This window comes from Phocoena phocoena, chromosome 16, assembly GCF_963924675.1.
Source record: "Phocoena phocoena chromosome 16, mPhoPho1.1, whole genome shotgun sequence".
NCBI lineage: Eukaryota > Metazoa > Chordata > Mammalia > Artiodactyla > Phocoenidae > Phocoena > Phocoena phocoena.
Genome location: NC_089234.1, coordinates 4,378,345 through 4,393,081, shown reverse-complemented (window position 1 = coordinate 4,393,081; position 14,737 = coordinate 4,378,345). Strand labels below are relative to the sequence as shown.

At 54.3% G+C, this 14,737-nt stretch overlaps 1 protein-coding gene across 3 annotated transcripts in view; it reads left to right on the top strand.

Moving 5' to 3' along the window:
* The window catches only part of PTPRE (protein tyrosine phosphatase receptor type E), a 40,933-nt gene that overhangs the window by 9,613 nt on the left and 16,583 nt on the right, over positions 1 to 14,737 (top strand). For all 3 annotated transcript variants that reach the window (XM_065894441.1, XM_065894440.1, XM_065894442.1), the window contains 4 exons: positions 3,381 to 3,471; positions 7,908 to 7,984; positions 8,699 to 8,735; positions 10,527 to 10,624. In XM_065894441.1, the coding sequence (XP_065750513.1) occupies positions 3,381 to 3,471; positions 7,908 to 7,984; positions 8,699 to 8,735; positions 10,527 to 10,624 (303 nt within the window). The remainder of the gene's footprint in view (positions 1 to 3,380; positions 3,472 to 7,907; positions 7,985 to 8,698; positions 8,736 to 10,526; positions 10,625 to 14,737) is intronic.

The following is a 14,737-nucleotide window of genomic DNA, read 5'->3' as shown; positions in this document are numbered from 1 at the left end:
GGGATCTTCCCGGACCGGGGCACGAACCCGCGTCCCCTGCATCGGCAGGCGGACTCTCAACCACTGGGCCACCAGGGAAGCCCTTGCGTTTAGATTTTTTTAGATGTTGCATGTGAGTGGGATTTTTCTTGATTCCTGGGTTTTGGGGTACCAACCAAAGCAAGTGACTTGCTCTGCTCTCCCCACCCCTGCCACTGAGCAGCCTTCCCAGCTGCCCTCCTGCCCACGGCCTCCACTCAGGGAAGGGCCGGGAGAGAGGGTTGAGGGGTCGAGTCCAGCAGCATGGAGCCTGGTCCTGGCTCCAGGGGACCCAGGGCAGCTGCACGTCCCCCTCTGGACCCCAGTTTGCTCCTCTCTCAAGTGAAGGGCAGGCTCTACTGAGAGCATCACAGCTGCCGTGACCAGCCCGCTCTTGCCTCCACTGGTGGACACGCTTGAGCTGGGCCCTCGATGCTCGTCCTCTTCTTTGCTCACCCTCTGTCCTGAGCTCCTCTCCCAGGAACTGTGCAGGGAGACGGATGAGCCTCAAAGTAGTCGATCCGAGTGAGTTGGGACTTGTGTGTATGGCCAGTGGAAGCTGCCGTGAACTTGACGAAGTAAAAGAGGGCCTGGCACTGGGATCCGTTCAGTGGGGTGATCAAGGCGTGGATGCTGGAGACGGGCTGCCTGGGCGCCTGCCCCAGATTTGCTTCTTACCAGCCTGGAGGGCTCGGGCGACATCCTTAACCTCTGCCTCAGTGGCCTCGTGTATGAAATGAGGCCCTCCCAGCCCCCATGGGAGTGTCTTAACACGTGAAAGAGGTAAGGTGTGTTCCCAGCTCAGCCTGGCTCCCGCATGAGGGGAGTCTGAGCTGCCGCCCTTCTCAGGACGACTTCTCTGAATGTCCGGTCTGCCGTCTCCATGGTAGAACACTGGTAGAACACTGACCTAGCAGAGTCTGTTCCAGGCCCCCGGTTAAGTCCCTGCAGGTGAGGAAAAGGCCCCCTCCAGACAGCTTCTTCCACGAGCCTCTGTCCCAGCAGGTTATTTTAAGCCCAGTGCCTAAAAATGTCACCTCAAACAAACCAGCAAACCCTCTTTAGCCAATTTACGTAACCGGACAATCCATCACAAGGTAGTTATCAGCCAACTGCTAGCTGCATGGCTCACTCGGGGCGCTGCAGGGGTTACCCAGCTATGGCAGACCGCACCCGGCCCGCCCCAGAGCTCTCTTATTAGCCCTGTGCCTTTGGAGCAGCTCACACATGACTGACGGCAGGAGGAAGTGCTGGCCTGCTCTGTGTGGGCGGTCCTTCTGTGTGCTTGGAAATGGAGTAGAAGTTCGGGGAGCAGAGTGCTTTGCCTCCGCTGTGAACTTCTGTGCTGCCGCCCACAGAGTCAGGATCACACCTCCGTGTTCTGCTCTCCGATCACTGCCGGGGCCACACGGCTGTGGGTGGCAGAGCCGGGTCCATCCTTACCGCTCAGACCCCTCCAGCCACTTCAACCTCCAGAGGAAGAGGGAGGCTTCTTGGTTTTGTTTTGTTCTGTTAATTTATTAATATTAATAGAGTATGTTTTAGAGCAGATTTCGGTTTACAGAAAAATTGTGCAGAAAGTACCAAGTTCCCATATGCCGCATCTTTCCCTGCACAGTTTCCCCAACGATTAACGTCTCGTCTGAGTGTGTTACACTTGTCACAACTGATGAGCCAACGTTGACTCGTTGTTACAAACTAAAGTCCGGGTCGGGGGTCCAGCGCCGCACGTTCTGTGGGTTTTGACGAACGCACAGCGTCATGCGTCCCCCGCGATGGTCTCAGGCCTCATTTTTGTTTTCAGTGCTGGGGTCAAAAAAGCTTCAGGGTGAAAAAGAGAAGGCTCTAGAATGTTGCTACAAATTTCACGTTGAGGTTTGGTCAAGAAACTCAGTGTTAAGACAGCTCGATGCAGAGCTCCCGGTGGAGGAGGTGCTGGTCTGGCGGAGAACTGCCCACCAGCCTTGCCCAGGTGCCCGCCGGGTGGGCCTCCACACTGGCCCTGGCAGAGCCTCTGCCTGTGGCCACTGGGTGTGCTGGGGAAAGAGGCCATGGGCTGGCCGGGGCTGGGTCTGTGATGGAGAGACCCCCGACCCGGGAGAAGGGGGCTCTGGGCCCCCACGGGCTACACACCCGACTCGGGGCCTTGGCTTTGATCCCAGGCTGTGCCTCAGTCTCCTGGGCACTTATAGCCGGACGCAGGGAAGCCCTCGCTTGTCCCTACACTTAAGGAAGCGAGTGCCCTTCTCGTGGTCCAGGTGCCAGCTCCACGTGCCCTCCCACTGCCTGCTACGAGCTAGGCAGGCGACTCTGGACAGTTCTGCAGCCACCCTGGGGTTCTCTTTCCTCATCTGCAAAACAGGAGTGATCCTGGTGTCACCTGATAATAGGTAAGTTGTGAAGGCGGGTGACCCAGCTCCTCCCTCAGTGCCTGGCACATCGTAAACACTCGATAGATTTTAACACCAGTGACCCCTGGTTCCTCTGACGGTCAGGCTGAGTGTTGAAGGATGTGATTTGGGGGTTCAGAGGGCTCTCTCCCACTGTGTACTTCGAGGAGCCCCCCTGAGCATGGAGCCCCCCCAGCAGTGAGCAAACAGGAAGACAGTTGGTGCTAACAAGAGCCGAGGGCCTCTGAGTTGTGGAAAGAACTAGAAGTCAGGACGCTGGGCTGACACCTGCTGTGCCACACGTCAGCTTTAGGGGCCTAGCTGAGCCCCTATACTCATTTTCCTCCTCTAAGACAAAGGGAGGGTTAGGGCGGTGCATGCAGGTCCCCTGGGGAAGTGGGTAGCTGCTGTGCGGGCCCGGGGTGGCCTGAGATCTGCGTTTTCAAGGAGCCCCCCAGCTGTGCCTGTCCCACTGGTCCTCAGAGCACACCAAGTCCTCAGCAGGTGAGGGCTTGAGGACGGTCCTTCGCCATCACTCTACTCGTCCTTCAGCCCAGCATCTGGGTCCTTGCTCCCGGATCAGAGCTCTGCTGTGGCCAGTTCCTACGTACTTGTGCAGGGCCTGCTCTGGACCAGGACTGTGAGTCCTGGGGGTTTGGTGGCAATGCACGGGCCAGCCCCTGCCTTAATGCACTTCGGGGTCCAGCTATGGGTCATCAGGTTATCTGCACCTCCGCTGGCCCCACTAGACAGCGGGCCCAAGGGGAGGCGGGCCTGTGTCTCCATCACATCTCTGCCCGGTGCCGGCCCAGCGCCTGAGGCAGAAACTTCCACAGGCAGGAGCAGAGAGATGGACCCAGCACTGGAGGTGCTCAGAGTCCAGATTTCTGGATTCCTGTGCTCAGTCGGGAGGTGACGTAAACCCGGTGTTGGATTTCTCACGTTTAGTGCTGACCCTGTGCTTTCTTCTAGTCACTGCCGTCTGGACACGTACCGGGAACTTTTGAGCTGGCCAATAAAGAAGAGAACAGAGAGAAGAACAGATATCCCAACATCCTTCCCAGTAAGCTTTTACTTTTTTTGCGCGATGGGTGGCATTTTGACTAGACTCAGCCTTGCCTTGCAGCTACTGGTGACCCTGCCTGTCCTGACAGCAGATGCGCGGGGGCTTGGAGGTCAGGGCCTGGGTCAGTGCAGCGGCTCAGCCTTCGCAGCTGGGAGTCTAGGTGTCTGTCTCCCGCCCAGGACTTGGGTAGCCTGCGTTGCTCTGGGTCTGGCTGCCAAGCCTGTGCTCGCTGTTGAGACCTGCACTGCCTGGTCTATTTGCCCAAGAGGGGTGCCCCCTGCACCGGCTGGCAGGGCTTCTCCTATGGACCCAAATTGTGCCTGGGTCTCGGGCAGCTGGTGGCCCTGGGCATCTCCCGTCTTGGACGCAGTGCTTCTGCCACCAGCAACAAGGCTCCTGTACCAAGGACAGAAGTGGCAGAATAAGAGAGCTGTCTGACATTGGCAGCTTGGTGGGAAGGCTTAGAAGTAACTGGATCTTTACCACCACAGCTAAAGGTGGCCATGGGCTGGGGAGGGCGGCCTCCAGGGGGTGGGGGGCCGGGGAGCAGACACACCTGTCCAGGGGCGTTGCTGGATGGGCTGCGCCTTGGCCTCGGTGCCAAGACAGACACCCAGAGTTCCAAGCTGCCTTTGTGGAAGCTGGCCCGGGAGGTTTGCGACATCCTTCCTCCAACCTGGACCCACCTGTTGGCTTTGCCATCGGGCTAACAGAAGGGCAGCCTCAAAAAACTCCAGGGAGTTCACGTTTGAACCCCAAACCGAGGCCTCCTGGCATCCCAGGGAACACCTCCCTTCTGAGGCGGTGCTTCCGTGGGGTGGAGCAAGCTGGTCTGTGCTGGGCCTCGGCGTGTCGGCTCCTGGTTGCATTTTTAGGGTTAGAATTGAGTCCGGCTGCTCTGTAGGTAGGAGAAGCTGTGGTCCGCCTCATCTGTGTGGTGTCTGGATTATTGGCACTTGATAGAAACAATTCTTTCCCATCTTACGTGCGTAGGATTAATTTGTGGTTTTGTTTGGGTTTTTTTTGTGGGTGTTTTCTGTAGAGCCCACCATGAGCCTGGCTCAACTAAAACCAGAGAAATTAACTAAGTAGTCTGCCATCCAACACATATTTGTAGAGGCAGCCAAGGGGGCACCAGGGAGACGGGTCAGGAGGCCACTGTGGTCACACAGCCGAGCTGAGAGGGTGGCTTGGACCAGGGTCAGGTTCGGCACACACTGCAATGATCACGTTGAGAGGACTTGCTGTTAGATTGGGTGAGGTTCATCGGAGGCAAGTTTCGCGGCTTGAATAGCTCAAGGGAAAGGAAAACCGTGCAGGAGGTTGGGGGTCTTTGGAATGTTGTTGGTCGAATAAAAATCGGGATATTTGGAAGTTAGCATCTAGTATTAGTTGAATTAATTACTTGATGCGTTGACTGCAGAACGTACACGTGGAGGACCCACTCAGCGCCAAAGCCCTTTCCCAGGTTCCTCACCTGCATTCCTGTCCTTATCACTCACTGAACACTGTATCTTTTAAAGCTAACGATTACTTTGCTGATTAAGAGTAGTTTGGGTGGGAGCTCAACCGGGCGGAATTAGCAGCCAGGTGTAGGAATTACCTGTACCCACCACTGCTCCCAGATGTGATGGCTGGGGGAGTGGGCACCGCCCCCCCAGAGGATCACCAGCGGGGACCAGCAGGACCTGGTCCGGCACAGCATCTCTAAGCCGTGTCCTCCAGCTCGTACTGTGGAAGTGAGTTGGCCTTTCCTGCAGGTAGGAAAATGTGGGTCCTGCCTCAGCCCCTCCTGGCCCAGGAGTGCCACGTCAGAGGTAACTGAGGGCGCTGGCCATCCCCAAGGGCCCACGGGACCTCTGCCAGAATGTGAGTGTTTCACGTTGGTGGGAGGATGCGTTTACGGAGCAGTGGCCTGGAGATACTCGGGGTGGGCCCTGGAGACGGCCAGCTGGGTGGCATCTGGCGTTTGGCATCAGCCAGACATAGGAGAAGCGTATCTGATTAAACTGAGCAGTTGGCCAGAGATGCCCTGGGGCAGCTGGATCACGGGGATATCGTGCAGGGGGCTCCCAGGCCTGCTCTCCCCACCCCAAGGCTGAGAGACGCTTCTCTTACTCAGGTTGAGGTCAGGGTCAACGGGCAGGGAGAGGGGCGGGGGCCCAAGGCCCTCAGTCCGGTACACCTTCCCTGCGCCTCGCCCTCTTCCCCAAGCAGAGATTGGCTGTAACTGTATCAGATTTATGAGGTGCCCCTGGGGCAGGAGCCCAGTCCTGGATGTGGCTCTAGGGAGCCCTGAGGACAGAGGTCAAGGTGCCGGGCGTGCCGAGAGGCTGCATGTTCCAAGGGCTCCACGGCCGGTAGCAAGAGAGCATCCTCTTTTCTGGAAAAAAAACGCCAACACCTGGTAATGTTAGGAAATAGCGTTTTGAAAGAGTAGTGCGACTTTTTAGAGTAAAAAGACAGGAAGCTCTTAGAACTGCAAGACGCTAAATCTAACCAGAACGCTATTTTTTACCCCCTGCTTTCTATAGCTGTCCTCAAAAGGGTAAATGGGTCCAAATTATGTTCAACTAGCTTTATACGTGTTCCGCCAGAGCTATTTCTGCCTCAGGGCTGTCAGCCCCTGAGCAGAAGGGTCTCACGGCCGAGCCTTTGTGGGCTGTGAGTTTGAGGCTGGGCACCCTGACAGCCCCGTGTGGGCCGTGACTGACCCTGAGAGCTGCACTGGCTGTGCTCGCTAGCAGCAGTGGTACAGTGTCCAGACAGCTCGCAGTCAACCCAGCTTCCTTCCATGTAAATGGGAGACGTATAGCCTGTGACTAGGAGGGGACAAAGCAGGGGCCAGGACGTGGGACTATTCAATAATTAATGAGTAAATACATACAAAGTACCCACCATGTGCTGTGCCCAGCGCGGCATGATAAACGCGGAAGCAGCTTGATCCCCGGGCCCCGGGCCGAGTCTGGGCATCCTTCATATTTCTACTCCTGGGAGTGGCCAGCCGCTTACACACCAGTGGGGAGACCCAGGGCCGGGGCCACACCACCTGTAGGGACCCATAAAACCATCTAATTTCTTTGTGAATCAGAAGAAAATATATACCTAATCCAGCCTGGTTCACACTCATTTTTTTTTTTTTTAAATAAATATATTTATTTATTTTATTTATTTTTGGCTGCGTTGGGTGTTCGTTGCTGCGCGCGGGTTTTCTCTAGTTGCGGCGAGCGGGGGCTACTCTTCGTTGCGGTGCGCGGGCTTCTCATTGCGGTGGCTTCTCTTGTTGTGGAGCACGGTCTCTAGGCGCGCGGGCTTCAGTAGTTGTGGCTCGCGGGCTCTAGAGCGCAGGCTCAGTAGTTGTGGAGCACGGGCTTAGTTCCTCCGCGGCATGTGGGATCTTCCTGGACCAGGGCTCAAACCCGTGTCCCCTGCCTTGGCAGGCGGATTCTTAACCACTGTGCCACCAGGGAAGCCCCTCACACTCATCTTTATACCAACTGCTAATACAGTTGTAAAGTAAAATGTGTAATTTTTTTCTTTTGGAGAAAGGGGCCCATGAAGGCAGAAGTGACCTGGACCCACGTAGGTCACATAGGGCCCTGGTTGAAAACTCTTCAACATGTGTGTACACACAAAAACATACCACAAGCATACTCATACACACCACAAACACATATATACACCACACTCACATAAATACAACACACATTACACACACTGTATACAAGACACACCACTATACACCCCACAAGTACACCACACACACACACACACACACACACACACACACACACACACACACTACACACACAGCCCTCCCTGTTCGGCCCTCCCACACTGGAAAACCACTTGTACCGCAGACCAGAATCCTCCAGACAGTGGCCCATCCTGCCCAGGCAGTCCGTGTGAGTGTGGCTTACCTTTCTGCTCTGGGGCAGACCTGAACATGAGGACTGGGGTCTGGAGTCCCAAACCCCAGAGCCTTGTGTCCGTGTGTCCAGAGGCAGAGTTGTGCTCCTCCTGGAAAGCCTGGGAGACTGGACCCCGGAAGTGGTCCTGAGGGTACCCTCACTGGTCAGTACTGGGGCCTGGTTTGGGGTTCAGAGGATATTGCCATCACACTGTAGGGGTCCCGCACGTTCTGCTGTGTCTACGTGATGGTTCAGCAGACCGACTCCTGGACCCTGAAATTCTTACCTGTCATCATCCCACAGGTTGTATTGAGCTCCTGTTTGGGGCCTGGCTTGTCCTCAGTGCTGAGGTACAACAGGTGCATCCCCGACCTTAGGGCACTGAGGATCTCGTGGGAATGCTTAAGAAGAATGTCCCTTCTGTCCCGTGATCACCATGGTTATGTCCTTTGTAGTGTTTAATACTGTGCCTGTCATTCCCTTGTCCTAATGTCATGGTTTTTGTGTTGGGTTTTTTTGCAGATGACCATTCCAGGGTAATTTTAAGCCAGGTGGACGGAACCCCATGTTCAGACTACATCAATGCTTCATACATAGATGTAAGTACGCCCAGCCCCCCACCCAGCATGACACTCATGCCTGGACCATTGGGGGTTGAGTGTGAATCATGACCGTTGGACACTTTCTTCTCTGGGGCCACAGATGCAAATTGTCACAACTTTCCTGAGAGCAGTGGCCACACTGGTTACAGCACAGAGCATGGAAGTGCTGGGCCTTTTGAATTAACACCTGTGTCGGGGGTTTGTTCTTAAGATGCAGATAAGCCCTGAGGATGTCCATTACAGCATTATTTATATCACTGACCAAACAGAACAGAGGGGACCAGTTAAATAAATTGTGGTAAAATCATACACAATGGATTATTAAGAATCCATTTTAGTTGAACCTTAAAAGATCATTTAATAGAAATTTTAAATTATCATAAAAACTCAGTATAAGAGAATGCATACATATTAACCAATTTAAATATATATATATATATATATATATATATATATATATATATATATATATATACGTGTGTGTCTGTGTTTCTGCTTGTGTGTGTGTCTGGGAAAGTATTCACAGAAAAAATACTGGAGAGGGATATACAAAAATAGCGTGTTATTTCTGGAATTCCTGGCGAGTTTTCTTCGTACTTTTCTGTGTTTTCCAAATTCTTCACGACGGATACGTGTTATTTTCGTAACAACAACAAAATCCTTCCACAACGATAATTTTGAAAAATTAGAAATCTGATTTTATTTTTCTAGGGTTATAAAGAGAAGAATAAATTCATCGCAGCTCAAGGTAAGCTCTTTGTTAAGTTACTTTCTGAACATGATTTTGGTAAAATGACATGGAAGGTGATTGCTTCTTTATCCGGTACCAACCATCCTGAGGGTTTATGTCGGCTTTTTGTACGTGTGTGTGCTGCTCCATTTACGTAGCTGATCAGAGTCCGTCTAGCCTTTCCCGAAGCACAGAGTTCAAAGCTGTCATGAATCTCACACAGCACTGCCACTCACTGTGTCTGCTTCACTGGCCAGGAGTGTCCCATCCCCTGCGAGCTGGTCAGAAATGCAGCAGCTCAGGCCCCACCCCCAGCCTGCTGCTGTCCCTGAATTTGCATTTTGGCCAGCGTTCCCAGGTCATTCTGCTCAGTAGAGTTTGAGAAGCATTACACTGTGAGGTGATGAAACTCCTCCTAGGAGCAGGGTTTCAAAGGAGCAGAAGAGTTAGAACCTCTGAGAGCATACGCCCCCCGTCTGTGGTCAGGGCAGACAGACATGGAGCGTTTGCGGGCGTCTGTCATACAACAGGCATGTTAGATGTGCAGCCAGACGATGCGTATGTGCAGAAAGACACACGATCTGTTTCCACACCTGCATGATTTAAACCCAGACACCCAGTGGTCTGGGTTGCCGCTTCAGCATGTCGATACTTGCGTTAGAAAACCTTGAATCTCCCTCGGCTGGCTAAGCTCTATGTGGCTTCCAAGTTGTCGGGTTTGGGGATTACTTTCAATCCAGCATCTCCCATCTGCCCAGGGCTTGCATCCCCAGGAGCCAGTACTGGTGAGGTTGGGTGTCATTGGAGCTAAAACTAGGTTTCCTGGACGTCCTGACTCCTCAGCAAGTCTTTAGAGCTGCGGGTCCCAAAATTCAGTGTAGATCAACATCTTAAATGCACATTCCCTGAAAAATAGGGAGATACACATACGCCCACCGTCCATCAGGAATAGGCCCAGCTTTAAATGTCAGAAAACCTGACAAACACTAGCTGACACCAATTGAAATGTCTTTTTCGTTCTTATAAGCAGACATCCAGGGGAAGCAGCGCAGGGCTGGGGCGGCAGCTCAGGGGAGAGGGGCCTCTTTTATACCTCTCCACCCTCCGTGGTCTCATCCTCAGGGTCACAACATGGCCTTCTGCACCTCGAGGCACTGTGTCCCTAATCAGGCAGGAAAGAGGGCAATGGTCAGAGGACTTTCTTCCAGGGACACTTTATCTTTTGTTCAGATCCCCTCCCCAGGGACTTCAACCCACATCTCACTGGACAGCGTTACTGGCTGTCAGGGCAGCCAGAAGATGAGATGTTTTCAGAGGAATGGGGGTTAGACATGGCACGCGGGTCAGTCAGCCTGCAGTCTCTCTCTCTCTCTCTCTGTCACACACACACACACACACACACACACTCTGCTTCAGCAGTTCTGGATGGAGGGTCAGATTCTCAGGCTTTGACAAGCACCCCAGTGGCCACAAACCGCTTTGACAGGCAGCTTGAACCCCAGCTCCCATTTGAATAGCCTTATGGCCCAGGGAGATCATCACCCAACCGGATCTTACTTAGCTCCCGAGGATTTCCCAGCCCCAGCGGGACATCGGCGGGGGGGAGTGGTAGGACAGAATGGGGAATGGGGAGGCTGCCGCCTACTCCGGTTCTGGGACTCTGTAGGGTGTGAAATGGACCAGCAGGCCCATCACCCCCTTCCTCAGGGCGGGTGGGGAAGCCGTTCCCGGGGCCTGAGGGCCAGGGCCACAGGCCTAGGGCTCGCAGCGACCTCTCGGTCTGACTTTGGGACCATCGTCTGCTCACAGGCCCTAAGCAGGAGACAGTGAATGACTTCTGGAGGATGATCTGGGAGCAGAAGTCTGCAACCATCGTCATGTTGACAAACCTGAAAGAAAGGAAAGAGGTAAGCCCAGCCTCTGAGTCACCGGCGCCTTCTTCTCAGCTGCTTCGTTGGGGGTATGCTTACCACTTCCTGTTCCTTTCTCTCCCGCCCCCCCGCCGCTTATCACTGCAGAAGAGAAAAAACACCCAGTGGCTCACAGCATTTTTATTTTGAAATAAATTCTCTGTGTTCCAAGGATCTCACTGTCTTAGACTATGATGTGAAAATGATGCAGAATCTTCTTCTTTCAGCTAAGGGTCATCCCTGGTGGGCTACTCCATGGTGGGAGCGATGGATTTTAATATAGAGATCTTTCGTATGTTGGACACATGATGTGTGGAGCCTCAGACCATAAAAAAAATGATTTCCTGCGTATTACTCAGACCAGAGAAATGCATTTGAAAAAACAAGGCGTATTGAAGTAATACTGATTTGTCGTGTCAGTGTGTTTAATGAGCTGTTTCTAATTATGCTAATTATGTAATGCATGTACATTATAAGAACTTGAAATCTCTAGGTTAAGCTGGTTCATTTCCTACGGGGACAGGTACACGTTGGCCTCTGTCTCCTGGACAGGGCTGCCCCAGGTGGGGTGCATGTAGTCAGCCGCCCGACAGACCCCTCACGCAATTTCTATTCCACGGACGGGGGCTGGCGCCAAACGGAGAGCACGTGAATGTAGATTATGTCAGGAGGTGACAGAAAATATAGAGGAGAATAACAGGGACAGCGGTGGCCCGGGAGGGGTGGGCCACCGGGAAGGCAAGGCCAGGCTGAGGGTGCAGAGACGCCGGGGCATTCTCGTGTCTGGGAGTCACTCACTTTTTAGCCAAAGGGACGCAGACCCCTGTAGGATAAACCGGAACACAGCATGATTGTGGCTCTGGAGGTGTGGAGGAGAGGAGGGGCGGGCCCCGTGGGTGCTGGGCTAGGACCGGGGCAGGAGGGCTCATTTAGGGGGTGATGGTGTCGCTGCTCAAAGACCGGGCTGGTGCGGGGAGGGCCTGCATCGGATGCAGCTGGAGAGAGGCACTGGGGCGGGGAGGTGTGTTCGCGAGGCCGGGAGCAATGTGCTGGACCCAGAACCAGGACGCCCACATAGGGACAGAGCGGCTACAAATGCACCAGGGAACCGGGGCTTGGGGCTTGAACGTCGGGCTGAGACGGGTGGGCAGTGGAGGGCCTCGGCGGGTTTCTCAGCAGTAAGCAGGGGCCTGTGCTTTAGGAAGTGAGCTCTCGCTCGCTCTCCAGAAGGAAAGAATTGGGAGCTGGAGGCACGGACGCTGGCGGCAGGGAGACTGTTCTTCTCGCAGATTGCAGCATGAGGGCCAGCACGAGGGTGGGCGCGAGCAGGTCAAGAGGAAGACCCAGCCTGGCGAGAGACGTCCGTCCTGCTGGCCTCTTCCCAGGGTCTGCGCGTCCCGGCACTCGGCCAGGCACGGGCCCAGAGGCACTGATTCCCCCGACCCCGCGCCCTGTGCTCCATCATCACGCACTGGCCTGGGGCTGGCTGGCCTGTCCCCAGCGAAGCCCAGGCAGCTTGGCTGGGGCCCGGGCTGGAGGGTGGGGCTGCCGGTTGAGATGGAAGTGACAGGCCGTGGGGAGCTCAGCTGGGGCAGGGGTGGGGAGGCCAGGCGGCAGGCGGGGCAGCCCTAGTGGCCACCACCATCACTAATTTGTTCCGCCCAAAAAAGCACCAGATTTTTGCATCTATGTTCATCAGTGATGTTGGCCTGTAGTTTTCTTTCTTTGTGACATCTTTGTCTAGTTCTGGTATCAGGGTGATGGTGGCCTCGTAGAAAGTGTTTGGGAGTGCTCCTCCCTCTGCTATATTTTGCAAGAGTTTGAGGAGGATGGGTGTTCGCTCTTCTCTAAACGTTTGTTAGAATTGGCCTGTGAAGCCATCTGGTCCTGGGCTTTTGTTTGTTGGAAGATTTTTAATCAGTTTCAATTTCAGTGCTTGTGATTGGTCTGTTCATATTTTCTATTTCTTCCTGATTCAGGCTTGGCAGGTTGTGCATACAATGGAATATTACTCAGCCATAAAAGAAACGAAATTGAGCTTTGTAATGAGGTGGATAGACCTAGAGTCTGTCATACAGAGTGAAGTAAGTCAGAAAGAGAAAGACAAATACCGTATGCTAACACACATATATGGAATTTAAGGGGAAAAAATGTCATGAAGAACCTAGGGGTTAGACAGGAATAAAGACACAGACCTACTAGAGAATGGACTTGAGGATATGGGGAGGGGGAAGGGTAAGCTGTGACACGGCGAGAGAGAAGCATGGATATATATACACTACCAAACGTAAGGTAGATAGCTAGTGGGAAGCAACCGCATAGCACAGGGAGATCAGCTCGGTGCTTTGTGACCCCCTAGAGGGGTGGGATAGGGAGGGTGGAAGGGAGGGAGACATAAGAGGGAAGAGATATGGGAACATATGTATATGTATAACTGATTCACTTTGTTATAAAGCAGAAACTAACACACCATTGTAAAGCAATTATACTCCAATAAAGATGAAAAAAAAAAAAAAGAAAGCACCGGAAGAGGCTCCACACACACTTTTGGGTCGGGGACAGGAGAGGGGTTTTCTTTTGTTTTCCAGGGAGCTGGGACGGGGCTGGGGAGGGCCAGCCTTCTCTGTGTGAATCCTGCCCTGGTCTTCCTCTCTGGCCAGAAAGGGGAGGAAGCAGGGGGTTCCGGGGCAGGGACACGGCCCCGGGGGGAGGGGGGGGGCTGCACAGGAGGTGTCCCCACGCTCTGGGCAGGTGCTGTGGCAGGACCTGGCCCTAGAAGAGGAGGCTGACCTGGAGCCCCGTGTCCCCTGGGACCAGCTGTCCCCTGGGACCAGGCTTCTGGGGGCTCGTTTATAAACATGAGACACGAGACCAGTGCAGAAGCGGTGGGACTCAGAAGACGCCCCCAGCTCCCCCATCAGTGATCCTGTTGCTACGTTACTTGACATTTTCCCTCCATCTTTCTCTACAGAAAGATCCTACTCATTTTTCTGTCTCTGTGACTCAGAGCTGGCCTGCTTCTGTGTCTTGATTTTCCCCGTTTCAGATGAAATCGTTTCTCAGTAGGGTTCCCTTTTTCTTAATCGCTCACACTTCTGTTGTGGTCTCCCTGGCTTCAACGTCCTGACTTGATGTTGCGAAATGTAGCTGCTCTGGCGTCTCATGAGCTGATGGGAGGGAGGGGACGGCACCCGCCATGTAGACGGGAGCCTTGTAGACGCGAGGCCGAGGGCGTGGAAACAGTGCACACACTGAGCCCTCTGGCGGCCTGAGAAATAGCCCTCGGGTCCCCGAGTGAGAGTTTGTCAAGGTGAGAATCTCTGGAGGGTCCCTAGGAGGCCAAGACTGTCCTGAACCAGGACCTTCAGGGCTTGGTTTCTCCTCGGGGCCCCTTCCGAGTCACCCGGGCCCGGGCCGAGGAGGGGAAGTTGTCTGGTGGGTGTCATCACACAAGCTCTGGGCGCTGGTGAATACCAGCTGACTCTTGTTTTATAAGATTATCAGTGACTCGACAGCTGTGCCCTGTGGGCAGTTTCCAGGGTAAACGGCTTGCTGACCCCAGGGCCTCTCCCGTGGCTGTGGAGCCGGTGTCTCCCCCTTAGGCGGGCCTCATGCCTTCAGGTCCTCCTTGTAGGAGGACAACCTGGGATCGGGGGCCGGAGGCCCCATCCCCACCCTCTCGTGTGGCCCTTTGGTAGTTCCGGGGGAGGGAAGGCAAAGGAAGGGCCTCTCCGTGACCACGCGCCCGCTCCGCAAATTCCCACATCGGGCTCCTCCCGGCTGGAGAAAAGTTAGGAACGTTCAGCTGACCACAGGCTCATGACTCTCCCACAGAGGACGGGCGGGATGCAAATTTAGTTTGTCCTTAGTGCTGGGCAGGAAAAACACCCCGCTGAATGCGACGGGAAGTGTTTGGGGAGCACGTGATCCTCCGGGGCCTAGGGCGGCCCCTCCCAGGTGAGGCCACTTCTGCTCTGGTCCCCAGCTCTTCGGTTGATGTGTGGGGTTAGCGAGTGGATGAGTGAATGAGACATGAACTGGAAATGGTCCGATCCTGGTCTCAGCCCTGCCCATTCATCAGCTGTGTGGCCTCAGTTTCCCCATTGATAA